This window comes from Coregonus lavaretus (assembly GCF_964263955.1).
Source record: "Coregonus lavaretus genome assembly, chromosome: 2".
In the NCBI taxonomy this organism is placed as follows: domain Eukaryota; kingdom Metazoa; phylum Chordata; class Actinopteri; order Salmoniformes; family Salmonidae; genus Coregonus; species Coregonus lavaretus.
This window is the reverse complement of record NC_139989.1, coordinates 11,799,432-11,824,799: the sequence shown is the minus strand read 5'-3', so window position 1 is coordinate 11,824,799 and position 25,368 is coordinate 11,799,432. Positions and strand designations below refer to the sequence as shown.

Below are 25,368 nucleotides of genomic sequence, written 5' to 3'. Positions count from 1 at the left end.
CATAGGAAGTAGTCGTTTGTGCTTGACAGGTACATGCAGGGTTGCTGGTTCAAGCCCTGTCTGAGCTGTTGACCCTCAATGGCTACAATATTGTTTTATAGCCTCTGTACCAGTGGGTCTGATCTATGCCTGCTTGAGTGTCCTCTGACTGCATACAGTAGCTATTAAACGTGAGATGGACACACCCACACTCCATACGTAAACGCTTCATGCCGCATACCACTTCAGAATCAGATACCGTTATGATATTGCTTTGAGTGACAGCCCACTCAGTCTCTTCAATGATTTGGCATTTTTTTGGTTGCTGAGAAAAGTGAGGAGCTATTTTGCTCTCCTCACACAAATCTGGTCATAAATGCTAAAATTATCACTGGGTTTAAAAATCGTCACTCCTTCTGCTATACTTGATAATACTTTTCAATCATTTGAAAGGAATGTGAAAAACGGGGTTTACAGAGATGTAAAGAGGTGTGTAGACTTCCAAACGTATCCGATGAGTGTAAATCTATTTGTCGCTAGAGCACCAGGCACGCAATCAGCACGCGATAGGGGAGCTGGACACTGACGTTGCATCAACAGCCACGTACGGAGAGCTGGGAACAGAGGCTATTATTTTACATACTTCACAACACCTTGTGCAGAGCGCGCAGTCTTCAGTTTCTCTCCGCAAATCCCGTGGCAGCGCACATAAAGAACTTCAGGAGCCTTGCTATAGTTCCAGCATGCTACATATTCGGCATTTTGTATCCAAGCATATCCGTATGGCAACAGTTTAATTTGCTGAGCAGTTTTGGAAGATCGTTTTTTCCTCGGCTGATGTGACATTATCCCTTTGGAATGATGTGGACCTCTCATGATTCTATTGGATTTGTTTTCCTGTCCAGTTTATGTATCCAATTTGGATTCTCCTTTGAAGGTAAACTGAGACATTTCGTCATTTAAAAAGAAATATAAATTCTAACCTCTCTGGGCTTGTTCTAGGTAAAAACAACCTATAGGTCGCGTTTGATTCATTTTAACAGTGCGTATAACTTCAGCATTAAAGCTGCAGAGTGCAGACATGAAATAATGGTTATTGCGAATGAAATAAGTAACGAATGCAACATCCATTATGCTTGGCTATAAAATAAATGCAGAAAAAGTAGCCTACCTAGCATTCACCTAACGTTGCCTAAGTGACCAAAACGCAACTGTTGATTGCTTATAAAATGTAATCTAGGTATGATTTAGTATTTTCTTGTAGTTAATGTCTTTGTATAACTTTGTAGAGACACTGAGCGCGACATGCATTTAAAGTAACGGATATGCAGAAACAGGGTTGGAAAGCAGAGAGCACCATTGACAGTTACTGTGTTGACATACCAGTGAGATTCTTGATCTGTCCCTCAGTGGTTTCTGTCAACATTTGGATCTCATCAAACGAAATCTGACACATTTGCACGTCTGCCTCGGCATTGCCACTGTCTCCGTAAAGATAGTCTGTATCCCTTACAAATACTTTTTAAGCGCAGTGAGTCTTGCAGGGGAAAACTGTAGGCTACAGTGAGAGTTATTGTGATGAGTGAGAGTGTTTTCATGGATTAAACCAGTGTAACATTTGTCAACACTTAATATGTATTCAACAGATATGCACTATAGGCTATATACTATAACGTTACTGGTCTTATTTTCATTACACTATGCGCATGAATTTGAATTATAGTTATTGGAGAGTGAATCTGGCAAATATCTGTTAATGTTTAATCGCTTTTTTTCTCATATGTCAATGTTTGAGAAGGGTATTTTATATGTTATGAGGCATCCCTTTATTATCAAGATGTGATAACCATCGCAGTGACATTTTTAGACGCATAGTGGAGCCTCGCCATTTTCGAGGATTTCGTTCACTATAACGATTAACCTACACTTTAATTCTACTGCCATTTGTTGAAAGAATAAGACACATGTATGCCATACACGATGACACATTTTTTAAACGTTTTCATATCATAAGTTTGTTAGAAATAGGCTATAGTTGTGGAGAGAAAGGCCTCCAATTCAATAGCCCATGACCATGGATGCACATCAATTATACTGACTGTTTCTCTCTCTTTCAGGAAAGTTTACGGATATCCCCTCCAATCTAACAGTAAAAGAAGGTCAAAATATTGAAATGGCGTGCGCCTTCCAGAGTGGAACCGCATCAGTTTACTTGGAGATTCAGTGGTGGTTCATTAGAGCGCCAGAAGAACTGAGCAACAGCGAGGAGGACGATGATGACAAAGAAGTACGTATGGACTTCACTTGCTTCAAATACATGTTTCGATGTTTTGGACTTTCTTTACAATATGACATGTCTTGCCCCTTCACATTGCAATCACGTCTGCATAGTTGCGCAGTTTCGCAGAAGCCCATTAGGCACAGACAGCTCCGTGAATTCTAGCATGATTGGCTTATCATTACCAAGAAGAGCATAGTTCCCATAGCCTACATGAAATGTATTATCTGTGATTCTGTCTAACTGTATTTGACTTGGAACTGATTTGTTATTTTTATTCCCTTTTTACATCCCTATAGTATCCTATAACACTTATTGTAATAACCTTGGATAACAGATTGCCATAACATGCAGTGGTAAAATAATACTGGTCTGTATCATCTCAGCCTGTCTTTACCAAGTGTATTTAACATCAAGTCAACATGTACGTTTCCCCAGGAACCCAGGGCTAATTTAAGTGACTTGGATATGTCATCTGGAGTATGTATAAGGCCATGCTACCAGAGTTAAGTGACCCTCAGAGTCAACAAAAAGCTTCACTGACACATTCTTGCAAATTGCCTCATTATAATATTATACAGTTAGCCTGAACAGTGTACTGTCTGAGACCCTACTCGACTGGCATTTGTAATGTATTGCTACATTGGATAGATATGTATGACAGCTTCTCCTTGTGAATAATGATCAGTTACTTTGTGTCTGATTCTTATTATGCTCCTCTGTTCAGATGGCTGGTACATTTTAGATGAGTTTGGCAGTTTGTCATCACTGACATCAAACAGGGGAATGTTTCCTTTGATAAATGCTGGTCTTCCTTGCAGTGAAACCACAATGCATAGAGAGCGGCCTGTTCTTGGATATCCACATGGCTTTAAAACAGTTATTACTGCTCCTTTGTTGTCACCCATCATGCCCGCATTGCCAAGGCTTTGATCCATTTGGTTCATCACTCTTAGATGTCGGCTGAAGGAGCTATTGACGCACACCACGGCATTGTAGCTCATATGATCCAATTATTTTCATGGCATCTGTTTGAAATGACAAGCAGTGGTTTTCTCCTGCGAGGAATGGGTTTTGACAAAAACAGGCTGAGGAGTCGTAAGGAGAACCATAAAAAGATGCTGCAGAAAACAGTAGAGCTGAGAGAAAATGGGTGAATGTGGAATAGGATTTGAAGTCAAACAGACATGCACAGATAGACTACAGGGTCCAGTTTAGGACAAACACATAACAATTGAAACACACTTTATGGGTGGGCACATCCAGTATTTCAAAGTGGCATCACAATGTCCGTTCTTTAGCTGTCTGTGAGCTATAGTCCCAATTACACTATCATGTGCAGTGGTTGATGGTGCTCTGAGCTCTCTGCTTGACTGGACTAAGATGGTGGTCTATCCCGCTACTCTCATGTTGAAGAGGGGATTCATCTCTCCTCAAGTCTGGATCTTTCGCTATCCGGTTAATCCACAGGTCCACTGTTTGCTATCAAATCAATTTATGGAGTAAATCTTTACAATCCTGTTCGCCGGTAATTCTATTTGGTGTGGGATTAAGGGTAGCTATAAGCAAACGAAAATTGAATTTCCTTTCAAGGTAACAGTCGTGTCTTCCTAGGTCGTTGAAAAAGCCTAAAACCATTGATTGCCATTGTGTGCCACAGCCTCTTGCAACGAGATAAGATAAGTCTCTCTTTTCTTCTCTGTTAAAGAGGCAGTGTGGTGCAAAGCCTGTGGTCTTGTGGTAACACACCTGGCTGCAAGCACATATGCCTCCCCACTGAAGACCAAGGTTCAATTCCTGTGTCTCCCCTCCTCATATGTTTCTACTTCACAGAACATCAGGCTTGGATCAAGTTATAGCAGGTCTTTGTATTCCAAGAATTGTAATATGAATCATTTTGGAATGGCATGATACTGAGAGAATAAGTTTAGAGCATTGCAATGTTTAATGCGAGCACATATTTCCTGTTTCAGACGGAAGCATAAAATCCATAACTGTACTCCAGCCTCTGGACCTTAGGCTACTATCTCCTTCACCGGCCCTCTCTACTACTGCCCCAAGAGCCTTGTACCCTGTCTGGCCAAGATAATAACATTCAGAGTCAATACAATGCACAGGCTCCCATCGACCCCAGTCTCATTAAGAGACAGACACACCACTTTAATGGATGGAAGGAAGGTTTTCAGGATCACATGATCAAGATGTGGGTGGTGGGGAACAGGTAGTACAGTAGATTAGGTCGTGCTTACCATCCATTTGTCTTTTTCCCTGCTACTTCACCATAATGGAGAGCCTTTATTACAGTGTGCCAATAACATTACTGATTTTTCATTTGGAATGACTCAATTATTGGGCCATGAGTGACTTTAGTTGGAGTCAATTCATTTGAAGGGAAGGGTGATAAAGAGATGGGTGAGAAAAAAACATACAGAATATGTGAGACAATAAGGATGCAAAAGCTCCTGGGAAATAACAAACGCCACACGCAATTTGATGGGTTTGGCTGAGTATTATACTTATTGGACCAATCAGACAATGATGGGGGGCCATTGCAGGTCATCATAGCAAAATGGCCTCTAGAAGATGAGTCAAAACAGAGGCATACATTACCAAATGGCTTTCAACACAGATTTCCATTAGATACTTATCCTCATGGCTAGTGTTGGCCCAATGGGTGTTAGAAAGCTAATAGTAATTTGAACAGAGCCATCTGTATGCATCCCATCTGCTGTATCATATCCATTGTCACTGACAGCAGCAGCTGAACCAACACAAGGTTCTTCTGTGCCAGTTAATTGATGATTGTAATTGAATCATTTTGACTAATTCCTTTGTTAAATATGTTTAATAATACGGGTGCTGTTTTGCTTTACAAGTTTTCTCATTTTTGTTGCATGGTATGTCATTCTTCACTTCTATGCTTGGATGATACTAGCTACCTGAAACACAAATGTGGCATGGAGAATCTCCGGAGTAATCTCCTTTCTCTGCAAGCTTTAAGAACAAAAGCTTGTTTTAAATCATTATGACAAGGACCAGCACTAACGAAGGGACATCCCGTTCAAATACTTTGCTACAAATCTTGTACTGTAATAATTGTCTCTCAGTGCTTTTTGTCAACATTACACATTTTCAGCTTTCACTAGGGGCCCCTCGGGAGGGCCTTGGGGGCCACTGAGGTGGCCACTGTAACTAACTAGTGTGACAGACAGTCAAAGAGTGTGAGGATGTGTCCGGTGTAAAACTGCCATGTGTTAGGCCAGATTAGTTTGACCACCTGGAGGGAAAATTCACGCAGGAGATGGATCAGAACCACTGGGCAAGTTAGGGGATATAACAGCAATCTTCTCTTCAACATCCTTCAGAGAATTCCCTGCAGGAAGTCAGTGGTGATATCAGTGGGTAGGGTTATTGAGTGCAATATTGAGTGCAATGTCCAATGGCTGCATGACCCTGACCAGTGTCCAAATAATTTCTTTGTCAAAAGACACCAAACAGAAGTGGATTGTAAGAAGGAATATGACTAACAGGCTTGCAGAGCAGCACAGAGTGGGATGTCTCCTGGCTTTATGACCATATTTGGTCAGAAAGGAGAAAGACAATTCTCCAGGCATGAGGTACCTCTGACTAAACATAAGCTCGAGAAGAGGATTTGTCTGGCATGCACTGCCAGCAGCATCCTCCAGTTCAATTTGCTGGATCAAAACAGAACCAGTCCAGACGTTGGACTCACAATTAGAGAATTACTAGCATTTGATCTCGTCCACCAAGTCAATGGGAGACTAAAGGAAGGTGCAAGATCGGCTGCAGGTGTATTCACGTGTGCATGCTGTGTTTGTGTGTGTGTGTGCACTCATTGGTGACTGACTGATGTTGTTGAGTCAAGGTAGGAGTAGTTGGAGCTGATATGACAAGTGTCACAACATGGCAAGCGTCACTAGAACAAACATAGTTCAAGGACAACACAAAAACCTCTTCCTTTAGAGTTCCAGATATGTTTTCTCTGACAAAGACAGAAACCCTGCAGTATGTGGCATTCTGCTTGTGACCCCTATGCCCGTTAAAAACAGCAGCAACACTTGAGTGATATTTCTACCCAGATCCAGATTGTTTGCAGTGATAGAAAGCACAGGGAGGAAAGGGCTTATATGTATCACGGAAGGACAGGAAATTAAACATGGACTTGGATGATTGGAGGCCCAGGATGCTCGGTTCCAGGGAAGGATTACAGGGAGAAGGCAGAGATGGTGGTGTGAAAGTTATATAGGATCCAGAACTGCAGTGCACCAGCATCACAATGAGAATCAGCTCATATATTTTCAACAGCACCAGACAAAGGTGCTGTTGATTGTTGAGAAGCGAGGAGATGTGTTTTTGTCCACTGCATAGACCAATATTAAAGCAAGTATCGTACTTGAAGATTCTTCTGATATGATATGTATGTTCTTTAATACTTTAATATGGATATATTATTAATATACAGAAGTCTCCTGCAATAGGACAAAAACATTTGGATATGTTCTATCCCCAAGGGCAAACACTTGAGTTTTGTCACATTTTAAACTGCTGGTCTTTCTAACTTTTTCTTGTTATTGTACTAATGACATTATATGTATGGATAGACCACAACATTGTTAACCATACATTATACCTAATAACTTATGCATTAAACACACACCAAACTAAGTTAGGACATACAAATATTTCTGGTGTAATATATTTAAAGTCTTGTGGAGCACTTCTAAGAATCATATTTAATTGAATTATGTAGATTACACACTGTGCACTATATTACAACTGTTTCCTCATATCCACTTGAGGAAAGTGTTGTTGGCACATTACCTAAATGTATTTGTTACTTCATGCCGAGTGGAAAATCATAATGGATTAGCCCATTATTCTACTGACATTATTGGGGAAGGTATTCATCATGTGCCTGTCTAGAAGATCTAAAGGAACGTTAATAAGGTTTGGTCTGAGGCTGGAGTGAAGAGTTAAGTAGGGGTAAGGGCTCCTCAGAGTTCTGATCTAGGGTCAGTTTGGCCTTTTAGATCATAATAAGTCTGATTACATGGACAGGGGGGACCTGATTCTAGATCAGCACTCCTACTCTGAGATGCTTCATGAATACGGGCCCAGCAGGTCTCCCTATTAAGAGACTGTAGTGTAGTGGCATCTCCACTTCAAGGTGTGACCCACTGTGGTCCAGTGTTATCGACCTGACTGCTCCCCTACTGTAATAGGATACATTAAGAGCCCATTGTGGAGCTTTCGTGGATGAATCTCATGGACGTCTGTTGCGAGTGTCAAATAGATGAGTGTCCGCACATAAAAGTGGCTGATTAGATTAAACGTGGCCAATCCCCTTGATGTGTGGGATGACATTGACCATGCCGCTGTGCTAGCCTCCCTCTGCAACACTCCCAGATCTCTCTCGCTCTCTCTCTGTCAGTCTCACCCCCCTATCAGCTTCAAATGAACCCAGAGGGAGGGAGGGAGAGAGAGAAAGAGAGGGAGAGGAAGATGGGGGAGCAAAGAAAAGAGAGAGAGGCTCCTATATTCTGGGATAATGGAGCTGTCACACTGTTTTGATTCAGGGCATTGATTCCGTCTTTAATTGCTTATGGCTTCCACTGGATAGTGGTTTGGGGGATATCACAGTAATGTATGGTCGTGCAGAACAGTTATGGCACTGATCACATCGAGATATGTACTCATATGTTGTCGCTGCCAATAATCCTCGTATCAGTTGTGCCCTCGATTGTCTGAGCAAACGCCCATTTCCTGACATGATATACTTTGTTAAATGAAAAAGAGAATTGTCTGTGCCTTGTTATTGTATATGAGTCACGCCTGTATAGCCATAACTCTAAACGGACAGGACACAAGGCAAAAGCTGAAAATAACAGCCATTATTGACTGGATCATTGTGTCCTTTGTGATTAACAGGAAACGTCCAAGAGTATAGACACTTAGCTGGGCTTGGACTGGAGGGTTACAAAGGTCATAGCTCAACTCACATCCCCTCTGACACGCCAAAGTCCCTCCACCTTGACTGACTCACACCAGACTGTACTGTGCTGCTATGCACCTGTAACCACGCTGCCAACCAGTCTACGATGGTAAACGTAGTCAGAAACCACCTGAACGAAAGAGCAGTTAGCCGTTATGACCCTCTTGCTTAACAATTTCCCATGATGCCTTTGGAGAAGAGTGAGCAACAAGAGTTTGGAATTAAGCCCCTAATTAGGACTCCCAGCATAGGTTTATTTACTGACGGATTATCTAAATTTCCACTTCTACGACCAAGAAGATACCCTTTGGATATTAAGCATTTCAAGGGTACGCCGCCTCTTTTTGTGACACACATTTTAAGTCTGACAGAGAAAAAGGCAAAGGACACATTCTGCAGAAAAAGCAGAAAGTGAAAGTTTATTCTTTGTCACAATTTTTATCAGCCTTGGAAAGCTGTAGTGTTTTTCTTTGCTCCACAGACATACACTGTAATCAACGTACAATTGTAAGGCAACCAGCTGCAATACGATTATGAGTTTGCTCAACAACATTTTCCACACACAAACTTTTGGTTGTGAGTTTGCTCAACAACTTTTTTGTTGAGCAAACTCACAAACGTATTACAGCTGGTTGCCTTACAATTGTACGCTGAATCAACATCTATTTTTACAGTGTACTCGGAAACCAATGCTGTATCTGTACACAGTTCGCGTTTTCTTAGCTACTTTGGAGAAATAATCTTGGGATTCCTTGCTCTCAGGTGGGAGAAGAGCGAAACCATTTTCGGTGAGTGAAATAAGTCATTTCAATCAATGTGTCAATCTTGGAGCAGAACAGATATCTATTTGAGGGCGAGAGGTATTAATCACCCATGCGCGCCTGCTAGCTACCAGGAGTGTTGTGTTACTACTCTTACTGAAACTGTGGTGCCTCAACACCCTCATGTTGAGCTATGGTGACAGGTTATATCATGTGGTTGTGTAACGCATGTAAACACATTCTATATGTGGATATATCCCACTGTTAGGTTGGCTTTACATAAAACAAAACAGTGGAAGTGTTATGATACAGTATGTGTTATTGGCATCGTTGAGGGAAATGTGTGTATTTGTTTCCAGCTGGAATCGCTTTAATTTGATTCCATTCAGTATGATTGTATCAATCCCCACAAAGGGAGTTTGATAATGATTCATCAAAATGACTGTTATCAGTCCAGGTACTATACTTTAGTAATTAGTGCACTTTTATTATATTGGATTACTTGTTTCTCATCATTGTTAAGTTTCTGGTATTTTTGGGGCAACATTTAACCTAAGCTGAGTCTGCATTGCAGTCTCACTGTTATTGTATTTTTTGTTTTGTTTTTAGTGGTATGTAATGCCCATTTATATATTGCATCATATGAGGCCTACTGTATCAACTTCAAAGCATGAATGGATTCCCTGCAAAATGAGGAGGGGCACTCATATTCTATCTCTCTCTCTCTCTCTCTCTCTCTCTCTCTCTCTCTCTCTCTCTCTCTCTCTCTCTCTCTCTCTCTCTCTCTCTCTCTCTCTCTCTCTCTCTCTCTCTCTCTCTCTCTCTCTCTCTCTCTCTCTCTCTCTCTCTCTCTCTCTCTCTCTCTCTCTCTCAACTTTCTGTTGCCTAAAAGGGGTCTGTTGCATTTAGAATCTAAGCATCCAGTGAAGCATAGCTTTTCAATAATGCAGTACATACAGTACCTTCCCTTGGTATGCCAAGTGCAAGGAAAACATGGCTTTACTTTTAAACCCTTAAGCAAGTGTAAAATAATATTGATTTGAGGTATTCAGGTATTATTGCATTTGAGGAATTTCATATGTGCCAATGCCACAAAAATATTACTTTTGCTCAGTTTCTACTGATACTTTGCAAAATACTTTGATTGGTCAATGAACAGGTCGTGTGTAAGTGGATTGTTATGCTACTGTACTACCCATCACATTGTATGATGTACACAACTGAACAAGTTAAGAATAGACCAGTAACAAAAAGCTGTGGATATTATGCCGTCAATGATTTTGACTTAAATACCTCAAGATGTTTTTTAATGGTTGATTGATGTGCCAATTAACTTTCATCAAATTGGATAATAGCTTACAGTGTTATTAGACTGTGCATATTAAAGTTAGCTTCATAATTACAGTGATTATTCAACATGAATGTGAATAATGTATTTTTAAACTTTTCTTGTAATAAAAAATACTAAGGGTGTTTCCATACGTAGCCACTTCTTGCCCAGACTTATTTACAACATCAATGCCAGTGAAGAAATCTATATAGAAATTGTACCAGCAGTCTTCCTTCAACATCTCTCCATAGTAATCTGGAGGTAGTCTATAACTTATTTTGTAAGATGTTGTTCTTCCTTGAACTATGTATGTTTGAGCTCCCAAAGGCTCAGTTTCATCATCTTTTTCTCCACTGTGAGTCATAACACACAGCCTCTGTCAATTCTGAAAAGCCAATGCTTTCCTATAACATATTTCTTGAAACTTAATCTTGTGTCCTGTTTCTACACTGGGAGCATCTCAAGGGCTGAGTAGGATTATTGTTTCCTCCACACGACTCAGCTTTTTCATTTTTTAATGTTCATTTAATTGTATGCCTTCTAAACACCACTGAAATGCAGACATTATTACTTTACACTATTTGCAGAGTGATTTATCTCAAAGTCTCTCTTTTTACAATTCCTGTGAGAAGGTGATGATAAATTATGCAGATTTAATGCAAACAGCACAAAAATATATGCAATGCAATCATGAGCTACATGTACAGTATTCCCAGTGGTGGGAAAAAGTACCCAATTGTCATACTTGAGTAAAAGTAAAGATACCTTAAAAGAAAATGACTCAAGTAAAAATGAAAGTCACCCAGTAAAATATGATTTGAGTAAAAGTCTAAAAGTATTTGATTTTCAATATACTTAAGTATCAAAAGTAAATGTAATTGCAAAAATATACTTAACTATCAAAAGTAAAAGTAAAAGTATAAATAATTTCAAATTCCTTAAATGAAGCAAACCAGGCGGCACAATTTCCTTGTTTTAAAAATGTACGGATAGCCAGGGGCACACTTCAACACTCAGACATAATTTATAAACGAAGCATTTGTGTTTAGTGAGTCTGCCTGATCAGAGGCCGTAGGGATGACCAGGGATGTTCTCTTGATAAGTGTGTGAATTGGACAATTTTCCTGTCCTGCTAAGCATTCAAAATGTAAAGAGTAAGAGTGGAGTAAAAGTAAAAGTTGTCAAAAATATAAATAGTAAAGTAAAGTACAGATACCCCAAAAAACTACTTAAGTAGTACTCTAAAGAAGTTTTACTTAAGTACTTTACACCAATGAGTGTTCCAAACTCGTTTTATCCCGTCTATTTAAAATATTTGCTATTTTGAACACCTTTGCACACTTGGAGGGCTGTTTAGATGACTGAAGCTGAGTCCTACACTCTCTGTCGTATTGGGAGATACTGCAGTGTACCTATTGTACATGTAATTACCATTGCAGCACCTGACACTTGACCAATTGCAGTGGAGCCTTTACTGCTCTTTCCATGTGAGAAGAACTCAGGAACATGATTTTAGTGACTATAATTAACATTAACAACAGATCTTGGGCCATAACGTCTTGAGCTCCTACTCAAGAGTCAGTGAGGTTTGTAATTAGCGAGCATGTACAAGGCTGCATGGTGTTTTATGTACTCCAACTTAACACACTCAAGCGTTATTATCGGGCACTTGATGTTATCACGAAGGACTTGTTGAAATGTTCAGAGATTTTGTAAGGAAAGTTCACTTGTAGATCCCAAAACACATACAAAAATGGCTATACTTGAAAGTGCCCATATTAGGACAGCCTCAGACAATGAATGAAGATTGACCGTTGTCTTTCCAAGTGTGTGTTTTTTTACATGTGTTTTGGACTCTAAGTTGTTCCTAACCAGCAACTTAAAGAAAACACATTGCTGTGCACAGGGCTTCTACTTTTTGAATCAAATGAAATAAAAGTTTATTCATCACGTGCACATGATACAGCAGGTGTAAACGGTACAGTGAAATGCTTACTTGCAAGCTTACTTCAGTCATGGTATGCCTTTCTTAGTGACAATTTTTCAACTGACTCAAAATAGCTGATAATAAACCCTTGACTGTTGGCTGTAGTCAAATCACCACATTGCCCTCTAGTGGCCTTATGGGTGGAATGTTATTAAACATTGTCATTATTTTAAAAAAAACGCCAAAAATCTGGTGTTTCTATGTCAAACGGTTTTGTTATATTTCAGTGTGCTGTGATGTATATAAAATATAATAGTGGGATGCAAACTCAAAATTAAATACATTTCAACTCTACTGTATATTTAACATGGTACAGGTGTCTTATTTTATTTAAGCCCATAACCATGTGTGTTATGTGTATACTTTTGTCTTAAAGTAGATTTGTTTAAGACTACCAAGAAACACTCTATGTGACCCTGATTTAGCCCACTGCAGTAAAAGGTTTTAAAGATCGAATCTGCATTTGGGGAAACAGCACCATTTTCAACCCAGCGCATTTGTTATCGTCTTTGTTTTGTTGATGTAATGGAGGAGAAATGGAGGAGAGGAGCACAGTAATCCCCCGTACACATCGTGACATATTTCATCTAGCCCCGCTACTGGACGGAGAGCATAGGGTTTCACAATACAAGATGGAGGAGCGTAGTATCTCGTCAGAAATTATCAGAAAATGGCATTTATTTTGGGAGATTGAAAAACATTGCCTTGTCATTTAAGACAAGATAAATATGTTTCAGGTGATAATAAAACATGTTTTGTTTAGTTACTTTTTCCTAAACTTTCCTCAAGTCAAGCTATTTACAGAGCAGCTAGCTAGATAGCTAAAATCTAGGCTAGGTTGAAGATACTGTGGCTAGCAACCTCCACCTAGTAATTATCATAAAAAACAAACGTCATTACCATCACAATAAAATATAACAGGAGGCAACAGTCATAATATAATTGGCTTAACAGCCAATGTGTATTATTTAACATTAGGCTACTAAAATAGTACTCACTTATTGGAATGGGTAATTGTTTACAAGCTATCCCATAAAGCCATTGCCGAAAACGACATCTTTTTTTTCTTGCTCTGTGGTTCGGTAACTTCCTGTTCTATTGACAGACTCTGGCTGCACTAAAGATTACTTAAAATTAGGAAACATTCAAAATATGCAGCATCTGTTTCGCAACTGAGCCTTCAACCGCAAGGGGGCGCTGCGATACCACTCCGTTGTGGACGGTCCCTTTTTAAAATAATGACATCAGGCGCAACGCAATGGACTGCTTAGATGTAATGTGAATGGGACTTAAGTGTGGTAAAAGAAAATGCTGTACACATTCTGCTATCGCGAGTGCAATGATGTCCGAGGGGGGAAAAAAACAGTGTTAGTTGTTTGTAGTAACTACGTTGTTGTTGTAATATCCCAAACCAACGTGGCAGTTCCACCAATTAAAGACTCAAGTGTTACCGAAAGTTAATCTACATCCAAGTTGAAGGATGAGAGAGCGAGTCTAGTTGCTTATTTATTTATTAATGTACAATGTACAACAAAAACATATCAAAAGTGAGAAGTGATGCGTTGCACCAGATTTAGCTAACAGCTCAGTTACATCCGTAGTCCCAAGGCAGGTGAACATAAAAACATGAAAACATTATATACAAAAGGACAACATACATACATCAGACATTTAAAAGAATAAAGGACATACAGACACGTTTCAACACGTTGTTGCAGCTGATCTTATGACCTGATTTGTTTTTAAATCAAGGCTGCCTCTGAATAAATGTAACACGGAGGCCTATAGACAATAACATAAGGATCATAACAGCAATAATGAAATATGCCAGACAATCGTAATGATGGGTGGAAGTGCAGTAGGTCTATACTGTATTTCAACGTAAATAATACCCTTTGGTTGCAGGGACCTGAGCGGCCCCTTGCTTTTTGCATAGTAATTGCGGGACTCATTTTACAAGAAGTCAATTTCAGTTTGCATGAGAAATAGCAGTGTGTCACAGTGTTGGGTTTTTGTAATAAAGAGACAAGAGATTGAAATTGAGAGACCAAACTGCTGAGAGTGTGTCGAGCTCAGAAGGCAGCCAGGCGTCGAAAATGAAACATAAATGGGAAAACAATGGTGCTTTTGTTTCTTATTGTCACTTTAAACTTTTGCATCACTGTCGAAAGACGTTCAGTCAATCTAAAGAACACTTGTAAATTAAACAGAACACATTTGCAGACAAAAGGGTAACATTATTGATGGAAATGGGCATTCTAAGACTACAAGTCTATTTCCCATTTGAAAAACCAAGCTGTTCAGTTCCACTCAAGCTACAGATAGGCTTACGCTTATGTACATTTGTATAGATTTCTCTCATTATGAAATCAGCACATTTCCATGACAGTTAAATGTTTGATGACACACAACGGCAGTCTGCAAGTGGCCTATAAATGTCTATTACACTTGATGATACAGTGGGGAGAACAAGTATTTGATACACTGCCAATTTTGCAGGTTTTCATACTTACAAAGCATGTAGAGGTCTGTAATTTTTTTCATAGGTACACTTCAACTGTGAGAGACGGAATAAAAAAATCCAGAAAATCACATTGTATGATTTTTAAGTAATTAATTTGCATTTTATTGCATGACATAAGTATTTGATCACCTACCAACGAGTAAGAATTCCGGCTCTCACAGACCTGTTAGTTTTTCTTTAAGAAGCCCTCCTGTTCTCCACTCATTACCTGTATTAACTGCACCTGTTTGAACTCGTTGCCTGTATAAAAGACACCTGTCCACACACTCAATCAAACAGACTCCAACCTCTCCACAATGGCCAAGACCAGAGAGCTGTGTATAAATCACATTATATGATTTTTAAGTAATTAATTAGCATTTTATTGCATGACATAAGTATTTGATACATCAGAAAAGCAGAACTTAATATTTGGTACAGAAACCTTTGTTTGCAATTACAGAGATCATACGTTTCCTGTAGGTCTTGACCAGGTTTGCACACACTGCAGCAGGGATTTTGGCCCACTCCTCCATACAGACCTTCTCCAGATCCTTCAGGTTTCGGGGCTGTCGCTGGGCAATACGGACTTTCAGCTCCCTCCAAAGATTTTCTATTGGGTTCAGGTCTGGAGACTGGCTAGGCCACTCCAGGACCTTGAGATGCTTCTTACGGAGCCACTCCTTAGTTGCCCTGGCTGTGTGTTTCGGGTCGTTGTCATGCTGGAAGACCCAGCCATGACCCATCTTCAATGCTCTTACTGAGGGAAGGAGGTTGTTGGCCAAGATCTTGCGATACATGGCCCCATCCATCCTCCCCTCAATACAGTGCAGTCGTCCTGTCCCCTTTGCAGAAAAGCATCCCCAAAGAATGATGTTTCCACCTCCATGCTTCACGGTTGGGATGGTGTTCTTGGGGTTGTACTCATCCTTCTTCTTCCTCCAAACACGGCGAGTGGCGTTTAGACCAAAAAGCTCTATTTTTGTCTCATCAGACCACATGACCTTCTCCCATTCCTCCTCTGGATCATCCAGATGGTCATTGGCAAACTTCACACGGGCCTGGACATGCGCTGGCTTGAGCAGGGGGACCTTGCGTGCACTGCAGGATTTTAATCCATGACGGCATAGTGTGTTACTAATGGTTTTCTTTGAGACTGTGGTCCCAGCTCTCTTCAGGTCATTGACCAGGTCCTGCCATGTAGTTCTGGGCTGATCCCTCACCTTCCTCATGATCATTGATGCCCCACGAGGTGAGATCTTGCATGGAGCCCCAGACCGAGGATGATTGACCGTCATCTTGAACTTCTTCCATTTTCTAATAATTGCGCCAACAGTTGTTGCCTTCTCACCAAGCTGCTTGCCTATTGTCCTGTAGCCCATCCCAGCCTTGTGCAGGTCTACAATTTTATCCCTGATGTCCTTACACAGCTCTCTGGTCTTGGCCATTGTGGAGAGGTTGGAGTCTGTTTGATTGAGTGTGTGGACAGGTGTCTTTTATACAGGTAACGAGTTCAAACAGGTGCAGTTAATACAGGTAATGAGTGGAGAACAGGAGGGCTTCTTAAAGAAAAACTAACAGGTCTGTGAGAGCTGGAATTCTTACTGGTTGGTAGGTGATCAAATACTTATGTCATGCAATAAAATGCAAATTAATTACTTAAAAATCATAAAATGTGATTTTCTGGATTTTGTTTTAGATTCTGTCTCTGTTGAAGTGTACCTATGATAAAAATTACAGACCTCTACATGCTTTGTAAGTAGGAAAACCTGCAAAACCGGCAGTGTATCAAATACTTGTTCTCCCCACTGTCTGGATTCTGAAATAATATCGGAAATTCATTATTTCACAATTAAGTAAATTGCATTTGTTTGTACAAGGCTAAATGACTAATGGAGTTCCACAGTTAAATGCCCAGCATTTCTATGGTTCGCAAAGCCAAAGTAAATTCACCAGACCCAATTGAGATAAAGCACCCCATAAAGCTGTGATCCAGAACTGAATTGGAGAGACAGGCGAGGCATACTCCAATCTCTTTCTGCTGGACCTAGTCTTTGGCCATTGAAGGGTAGATGAATGTCAGAGTATTTAACATTATATGTCCACTTTAAGAAATACATGATGTCTGAATACAGAGGGAAACCAGATAGGCAGATGTGAATGGATGTCTTTCTTTTAAGAAGATGATCTACCCCAGGTGACTTATATGGAGTCTATTGTTTAATCAGGTGTCAGTTTGTAAAGAAAATTGAGATAGATGACTTTGGTGAAATCCATGCTGAAGCCCCACCAATTATCTTCACATCACCACAGTCTTGATTTCGTCAACAAAAATGGTGACTAAAATATTTGTCAATAACCTATTTTTCAGTGGCAATTGATGAGACTATAACTGACTAAATAGGCCCAGAAAAAACTAGAACTAAACTAACATTATTTTTCATTTCAGTTCACTAAAACGAGACGAGACGAAATTATCTCTGTGACTAAAATCGGACTACTAAGTGGACTGGACAATAGTTTTTGGAGAGATTGAGCGCTTTTCAGTGATGAGCACATTTAATATTAGCAGTACAGATGCGTAGCGTAGTTCTGTGCAGCAGTGGGAAGGATGCACCACACCCGGCACACACAGCCTAGCCTACATTAGCTGGTGTGCTACGTGGGAGCAAGCGATGAGTGTGGGTAGACAGGCTCCATTCCGGTTCCGCCTCTGATCATACACATCGCGCAGGCGACTCTCTTGCTTCCCCATAGCTAACCAGTCACCACCCTTTGCCTGGTTAAGAAACTGCTTTATGAAATTGAAAACAATAGCAGAATTAAGTTTAATAGTAAAACAACTGTCTAGCTATGTTTTTCGCTCCCTTGAGTATAGATTTTTCTATTTATTTGTAGTCTCGCTCAACCCTCACACTTTCCCTACTGAATTTCTTAGCCAGGTTCTGTAGCCAACATACTAGCCAAGTCTCCCTCTTCTCCTCAGAGAAAACAGCTTGATTCTAGCCATTACCATTCAATGATTTGGCCCATAATACCGGCGCTATGTTTTGTTTCTTTCTATCGTGTATTGGCGGGCCGCATTTTACATTCATAAAGCATATTGCTTGCCATTCTAAAACTAGGCTACTTGCGGACTGAACTGTTAACAATGTCAAACACCTGAAACAGCTTTTTACTGCAATCTAAAGCCATAATCATTATGCTTAATTCTATGTCAAAAATATGTAAATATTTCTACATATCTATCTTGAACTGCCTGTATCCTCCTGACTGGTGGTTATTGTTTTAAAGAAACAAAATATGCATCTCTGCTCAAATCTAGGTCTTATTCAATACATTTAGTAATTGCTTGCTTGTCTAAATTGCTTTATCCTACTCTGTTTATCTTATATCCTGTTGCTTAGTCACCTTATCCCTATACAGACAGTATCTACCTCCATCACTCCAGTATCCCTGCACATTGTAAATATGGTATTGGAACTGACCATGTATATAGTATGCTTACTTACTTATTGTGTTCTTCATATTTCTTCTTATTTCTTGTGTGTTTTTTCTAGTATTACATTGTTATTGATTATTGCATTGTTGGCTTTTGATTTTGCAAGAAAGGCAATTCACTGTACTTGTGCATGTGACATTAAAACTTGAAACTTGAAACTAACAACCTTGCCAGCAGGCATACCAGCTAAGATAGTTAAACAAGCTAGCTACTCTAACTTGATAGCCTGAAATGGCTTCTTGGTAGCTAGTTATGACATTGGGAAATTGGGAACCTATCTGGACTAGCTAAAGCCAACTTCAACTTTATTATTTTTAACAGGACACATCTGATGGGGCACATGCCCCTGTGCCCCCTATGGGCATGACGCCTCTGTCTTTTGGCTACTTCTTGTTCAGTTATGTCACCTCATTAGCTAGCTATAGCTAACAACCTTGGGCACGTTCAGCAGGTCACAACATTTTGGAACATTCAGATAAATGTAGAACAAACATGCCTATCTGACATGTTGAATAAAGAATAACGTTGGTTCTATTCATGGTATTTCTATCTGCAACGTTCAACAACGTTTTGCAACTGAATGTGGCCCTATTAATCTGTCTATTAATAGTAAAATCACAGTTGGCAGAATGTATTATATTGTAAGTGTTGGCTTCTCTGAAGTGATTATATACAATACTTGACAGAAAACACTCTAGTTCCGGTTTTCTTAAGTAGCTCCTGTACTTTTCCAGCCTTATTTTCAGTCTCTCGTGGAGCAGACAGCTTTTATCCCCTCTGTAGGTGTTTTTTTTATGGACTGGTTTAAGAGAGGCTCTGCTGTTAGCACACTTTCCCAGGCATAAGTCCATTTGAAATGCAATGCCCATTCCATGATATTGGCTTTAGGCTGAGTGTTTGCTATAGTGCCAGAATACTGCCACCAGAGCAAGAATGTGGGCATGTTTTACATGTTTACTCTTATCCAGAGCAATTGAGGTTAAGTGCCTTGCTCAAGAGCACATCAATAGATGTTTAATCTAGTCAGCTTGAGGATTCGAACCAGCGACCTTTCGCTTACTGGCCCAACGCTCTTAACCACTAGGCTACCTGCCGTCAACCTAAAGCTGGGTCACTTTTTGATGGCTCTGTGTTTTAACTTCATTGCGAGTCTCTTATTTGAAGGTTTGTTGTGGATAAAGCCTCCAGACAGTTAATTATGTTTCATAAGCCTGTAGAGAGATTTACAATTATTGCCTGTTCAGTGTCATTTATGAGGGATCATTTGTCAATTGTCAATTTGTATAATAATCATTCTGTTTTCGTACTGCTTCCTTTTACAGAATATCAAAATCACTTTATTTTTATTGATTCTTTTCACAAAGCTTTTCATTGATTCTAAATGTACAGAATGGAGACAAATATGGGATTTCATTTTCTTTCATTTTAGTCGATCTTTCGTGGAATTGGTATGTTTTTGCTCCTTCCATCTGGGATAAACTGTTTATTGATGTAGCTATCAAACATTTATAGCCATCGATGAATGATGCCGCATTTACACCCGAAGTGTACTTTTGAGTGCCCGTACTCAAGGAATGCCAGAGGCTTTTTTACTATTTTAGCTTCAGTGACTGTGAAGATGACTGTTATAAAAATATATCTCTTCTAATATTTTTTAGAGTGCCACACTCTTGGAGTACTGTAATGCATTGCTGTCTCCTTTTCAAACGTATCTTCAGCTTTTTTAAGTGTATTTTTATTTTCTCTGTTTTCTTAGATGGAAATGATACCAGAGCCCGATCCAGATGACGAAGGGACTAAAATAAGTGTAAGTTACTGTATGTACAGAGTTTTTACAGTGTCCATATTAGGGCAACATCACATTTCCTAATATGGACACAATAAGTATGGACACATAAAACCATCACCATTTGAATGTTTCTGTTGTGTCATTACATGGTTCTCTGTACAGAACCACCAGTCATGTGGGTGGGATGTAGGTTGCTCCGGCATCGTTAATTGAACATCTATTTAACTCCCTACAGACGGTGAAAGTACAGGGAAACGACATCTCCCACAAACTGCAGATCTCCCGGGTGGGGAAGAGTGACGAGGGCCTGTATGAGTGCAGAGTCACCAACGCCAACTATGGAGAGCTGCTGGAGTACAAGGTCCAGGCCTACCTGAAGGTGAACAGCACCCGGCCCCGCATCAGACCGGTCAAGAAGACGTCCCCCCTGTCCCACCTGACAGCAGATAAGAAGTCCCGCAAGACAGGCTCCACAGCAGCACAAGACGGCATGAGCGCCGACCAGAGGGTCCGCTCTACCTCCAGCTCTCAGACGTCATCAGCCAAGACAGTCAAACACAGTTCAGGTGAGATAACGGCGCCAGAGATTCTGCTGTTAGATTTTTCATATACATTTTTTTTCTTCAGTAGGGTAAATCATCAGCCAATCCATCTATCTATTCTCATCTTTTTTCTGTCTTTATTCTGCCTGTATGTCAGTCTGTCTGTTTGTCTACCTGTCCATCTGCCTGTTTCTTGTCTGTCTGCCTTCAGTCAGCTGTCCACTTGTCAGTTTGTTCAACTTTAAAGCGATTCACCCATGTGCCTAATCAAAAAGACACTGAAGGACACTGTAGAGAGCGAATATTACAATTGAATGTGGAAATACAGCAGAAATAATCCCCCAGACTGCAGTCTGTGATTATGAGGCAGAGGCGCCCCAAATTATGCTGACAACTGTGTGGCGCTGAATGCTCTGTGCAGTGTGTGACACTGATAAATGTTCCTCTATTGCTCCCCCTGTGGTCTTACCTTCACTGAGCACTGCTATGACTGGAGGACAGTTACATTGCTGCAAATGCAGGTTTTTGGGTCGATGAACAACAATTGTCAAACAATTGGATGAAATTAGACCTGTGAGAGAGAACGATTTTCCACATTGCCTTACCTGTAAACGATGGCAACTGTTAGTCGAGTAGGAATTAAGCGCATGGTGGTTTATCTGCATTACGTGCCTGTGCAGAGAAGACCAATGTGTCAGGTCTAGTTACCTCATAGTTTGCTTATATTGGTTTTGGCACTGTTGGTTTTTTAAAGCTCTTGGGTCACTGAATTGAAATACCCAGATGTGATATGTACTGTACCAAAAGGCCTTCAACTTTGTTTAAACTATGTGTCAAGTCACCAACCTGTTCTGGGAAAATAACTACTTTCATACCAACTTCCCAAAGTGCTCATACAACTTCAAACACACAGAAGAACGGATATCCCTGTCCTATCAGGCATGGCTGAGTGGTGAACGACACTGAGAACAGGGAGAATTTGTGAAATACGGGTGTATGACATCGAACCTAGCTACAGTACATTCCGATATCCCTAAATCCCAGCTGGGATTTGCTAGACAAGTCAGACTGTGTTATCACATTTATTTCAGTAGCCCACAGCTAGCTCCATCATGTAGGCAGATAGATGGCGCCAGGCCAGCTCTCTCCCTACGGTAGCGGCATATGCCTGGGTGACGCACCCACCCTCAGCAGGGAGGTCACTCTACCCTATATTCCAAATCTGTATTCCATTAGACAAAATATGGAGTAAACTGGAGACTCAGACTGTAAACTATTAGTGGTGGATCAGGTGACTTTACTCTGTGCAATGTAAAGCGATTTGAGTCAGTACTTGTACAGCAACAGTACTTGGTTTGGTATTTAGTAGTGTAGTACTCATGTTGTAACCTAATGATTTATTCAATCAAGAGTTTGGTTGTGGCAATTGATAGGTTTAAAAAAAAGCTTTTCCTGTGACATTACTTTTTCAGTATTTATCTAAGAATTGCATTTAGGCTATATTCAGGGGTGGGAGTATGTAAGATGGGGCTCTCATGGATGGTCTGAGAGATTCACTGCAAATCATCAGAGCTGTCTCCATCAGCATGTAAAGCTAGCCCAGCCTCCCAGGCTGCGAGCTGATTCATTATTCTCCATGCAGAGGATGTTTTGGCCTAGTGTGATTGCTGCTCCTCTGTGGTGCTCCTGTTCACTTGATCACCCCGGGCCAAATGAAATCTGGCAGGGAGGAACAGCGGGTTACAGGCATCTATCTTTTTCCTCCTCCAGATAGTGAGCTTGGCCGAACCAAAGTGTCCCCAGACAATTCTTCTCTTAGAACATTGCTGTGCTTGGTTTGACTGAAAAATCCAGTAAATGTCACCATGATTTAGGGAATATTTCATTTTCCATTTCCTGAATGCTGCCTTTGTTTCGGAGGATTACATTCTTTTTTTTGGTGCCTCTTTTTCAGTCCCGGCAGGTACAAGAACAAGTTCATTAGGGAATCTGGTTTCTTTTGATTCTTTTGGATCTTGAATCCTATTTTAGTTTCTGTGTTTCAGGGAGATTAAACAGAAAAAAAGCTTGTGTTAATATACAGTAGAGCATTGCCATTCAGAATATCTCCCTATCTCTCCCTACTGTACTATAAGTTCTGCATCATTATCCTTTGGACAGAAATGCCTCGATGCCTTTTTTCCGTGGTCTTGATCTTATCAATTCAAGGACAATGTCCCTGAGAAACAAATGAACCAAATGTGCTTTTCAGTATCACACAGTTGTCAGACAGTGTGGGTTGCTCAAAAATGCAGCCGTAACTACCTGCAGAACAGACAGCAGCTTGACAAGTTTAGGCATTGGTAGCTGTCCATGTAAATCCTTTTCATGCCAGTTCAACGACAGTTTGTACTTCCTGTACTTAAGGGTAAAGATTATATCCTAATTTTTGTGGGTGTTTGGTGTAGTGAGGGTTTATTTGAATATATTTAAATGGATTTATTCACATTTGGAGGCTAGAGGCTAAACATATATCATGCATTTTCCGTATGCCATACAGTGGGGAGAACAAGTATTTGATACACTGCCGATTTTGCAGGTTTTCCTACTTACAAAGCATGTAGAGGTCTGTAATTTTTTATCATAGGTACACTTCAACTGTGAGAGACGGAATCTAAAACAAAAATCCAGAAAATCACATTGTATGATTTTTAAGTAATTCATTTGCATTTTATTGCATGACATTATTGCAGAACTTAATATTTGGTACAGAAACCTTTGTTTGCAATTACAGAGATCATATGTTTCCTGTAGGTCTTGACCAGGTTTGCACATTTTGGCCCACTCCTCCATACAGACCTTCTCCAGATCCTTCAGGTTTCGGGGCTGTCGCTGGGCAATACGGACTTTCAGCTCCCTCCAAAGATTTTCTATTGGGTTCAGGTCTGGAGACTGGCTAGGCCACTCCAGGACCTTGAGATGCTTCTTACGGAGCCACTCCTTAGTTGCCCTGACTGTGTGTTTCGGGTTGTTGTCATGCTGGAAGACCCAGCCACGACCCATCTTCAATGCTCTTACTGAGGGAAGGAGGTTGTTGGCCAAGATCTTGCGATACATGGCCCCATCCATCCTCCCCTCAATACGGTGCAGTCGTCCTGTCCCCTTTGCAGAAAAGCATCCCCAAAGAATGATGTTTCCACCTCCATGCTTCACGGTTGGGATGGTGTTCTTGGGGTTGTACTCATCCTTCTTCTTCCTCCAAACACGGCGAGTGGAGTTTAGACCAAAAGGCTACATTTTTGTCTCATCAGACCACATGACCTTCTCCCATTCCTCCTCTGGATCATCCAGATGGTCATTGGCAAACTTCAGACGGGCCTGGACATGCGCTGGCTTGAGCAGGGGGACCTTGCGTGCACTGCAGGATTTTAATCCATGACGGCGTAGTGTGTTACTAATGGTTTTCTTTGAGACTGTGGTCCCAGCTCTCTTCAGGTCATTCACCAGTTCTTGCCGTGTAGTTCTGGGCTGATTCCTCACCTTCCTCATGATCATTGATGCCCCACAAGGTGAGATCTTGCATGGAGCCCCAGACCGAGGATGATTGACCGTCATCTTGAACTTCTTCCATTTTCTAATAATTGCGCCAACAGTTGTTGCCTTCTCACCAAGCTGCTTGCCTATTGTCCTGTAGCCTATCCCAGCCTTGTGCAGGTCTACAATTTTATCCCTGATGTCTTTACACAGCTCTCTGATATTGGCCATTGTGGAGAGGTTGGAGTCTGTTTGATTGAGTGTGTGGACAGGTGTCTTTTATACAGGTAACGAGTTCAAACAGGTGCAGTTAATACAGGTAATGAGTGGAGAACAGGAAGGCTTCTTAAAGAAAAACTAACAGGTCTGTGAGTGCCGGAATTCTTACTGGTTGGTTTGTGATCAAATACTTATGTCATGCAATAAAATGCAAATTAATTACTTAAAAATCACACAATGTGATTTTCTGGATTTTTGTTTTAGATTCCGTCTCTCACAGTTGAAGTGTACCTATGGTAAAAATTACAGACCTCTACATGCTTTGTAAGTAGGAAAACCTGAAAAATTGGCAGTGTATCAAATACTTGTTCTCCCCACTGTATATGCATATTTCATTTCAGAATCAGATCATTCCATATGTACACAATGTATACAATGTTTCAGACTAGTGCCATGATAGCTTTTGTGTATATTTCTCTGCAGCAGTACATGTTAAAGATAACAACTGTGCACATATTTTGTGTGAAGATAAGCACTGTATATGTCCTGACTGTATGCCTTCATTCACAGGTACTAGGATAGCTACAAGCTACGGACTTGCCATCCTGATTCTTGGCTGTGGCTTTATGAGGGATACCTTGCTATAGTTTCAAGAACTTACTTTTCCTCCCAGTATCACTATGTATGGCCTGTTATTACCACCAAGCAGACAGCACAGTTGGCCCTTTTTTTCCCACCACTACTCTGCACCTAATGAATTCTTATTACCCATTGTACACAAGAGGCACCTTCTCAAAGGCCAGTGGCGGGATTACCTGTTGTGCCAATGTTTCTTCAGCGTTCCCAACAATTGAAACAAAATGGAAACTGACAGTGTCTACTTGGAATATCTTTCACAAATACTTTTATTTGGGTTTCCTGCAGTACATTTATTGTGTCAAAGTAAAAAAAA

General features: G+C 40.5%; 1 protein-coding gene across 1 annotated transcript; it reads left to right on the top strand.

The window, feature by feature from the left end:
• Positions 1-836: 836 nt before the first annotated feature.
• Positions 837-25,063, top strand: LOC311144060 (V-set and transmembrane domain-containing protein 2A-like; the record flags this gene model as incomplete). The annotated part of the gene is made up of 5 exons (XM_084180002.1): positions 837-916; positions 2,097-2,266; positions 20,110-20,160; positions 20,378-20,708; positions 24,987-25,063. Exons 1-5 carry the CDS (start codon positions 838-840, stop codon positions 25,061-25,063), a joined length of 708 nt encoding a protein of 235 aa, XP_084036128.1. The 5' UTR covers position 837.
• Between the last annotated feature and the right edge of the window lie 305 nt (positions 25,064-25,368).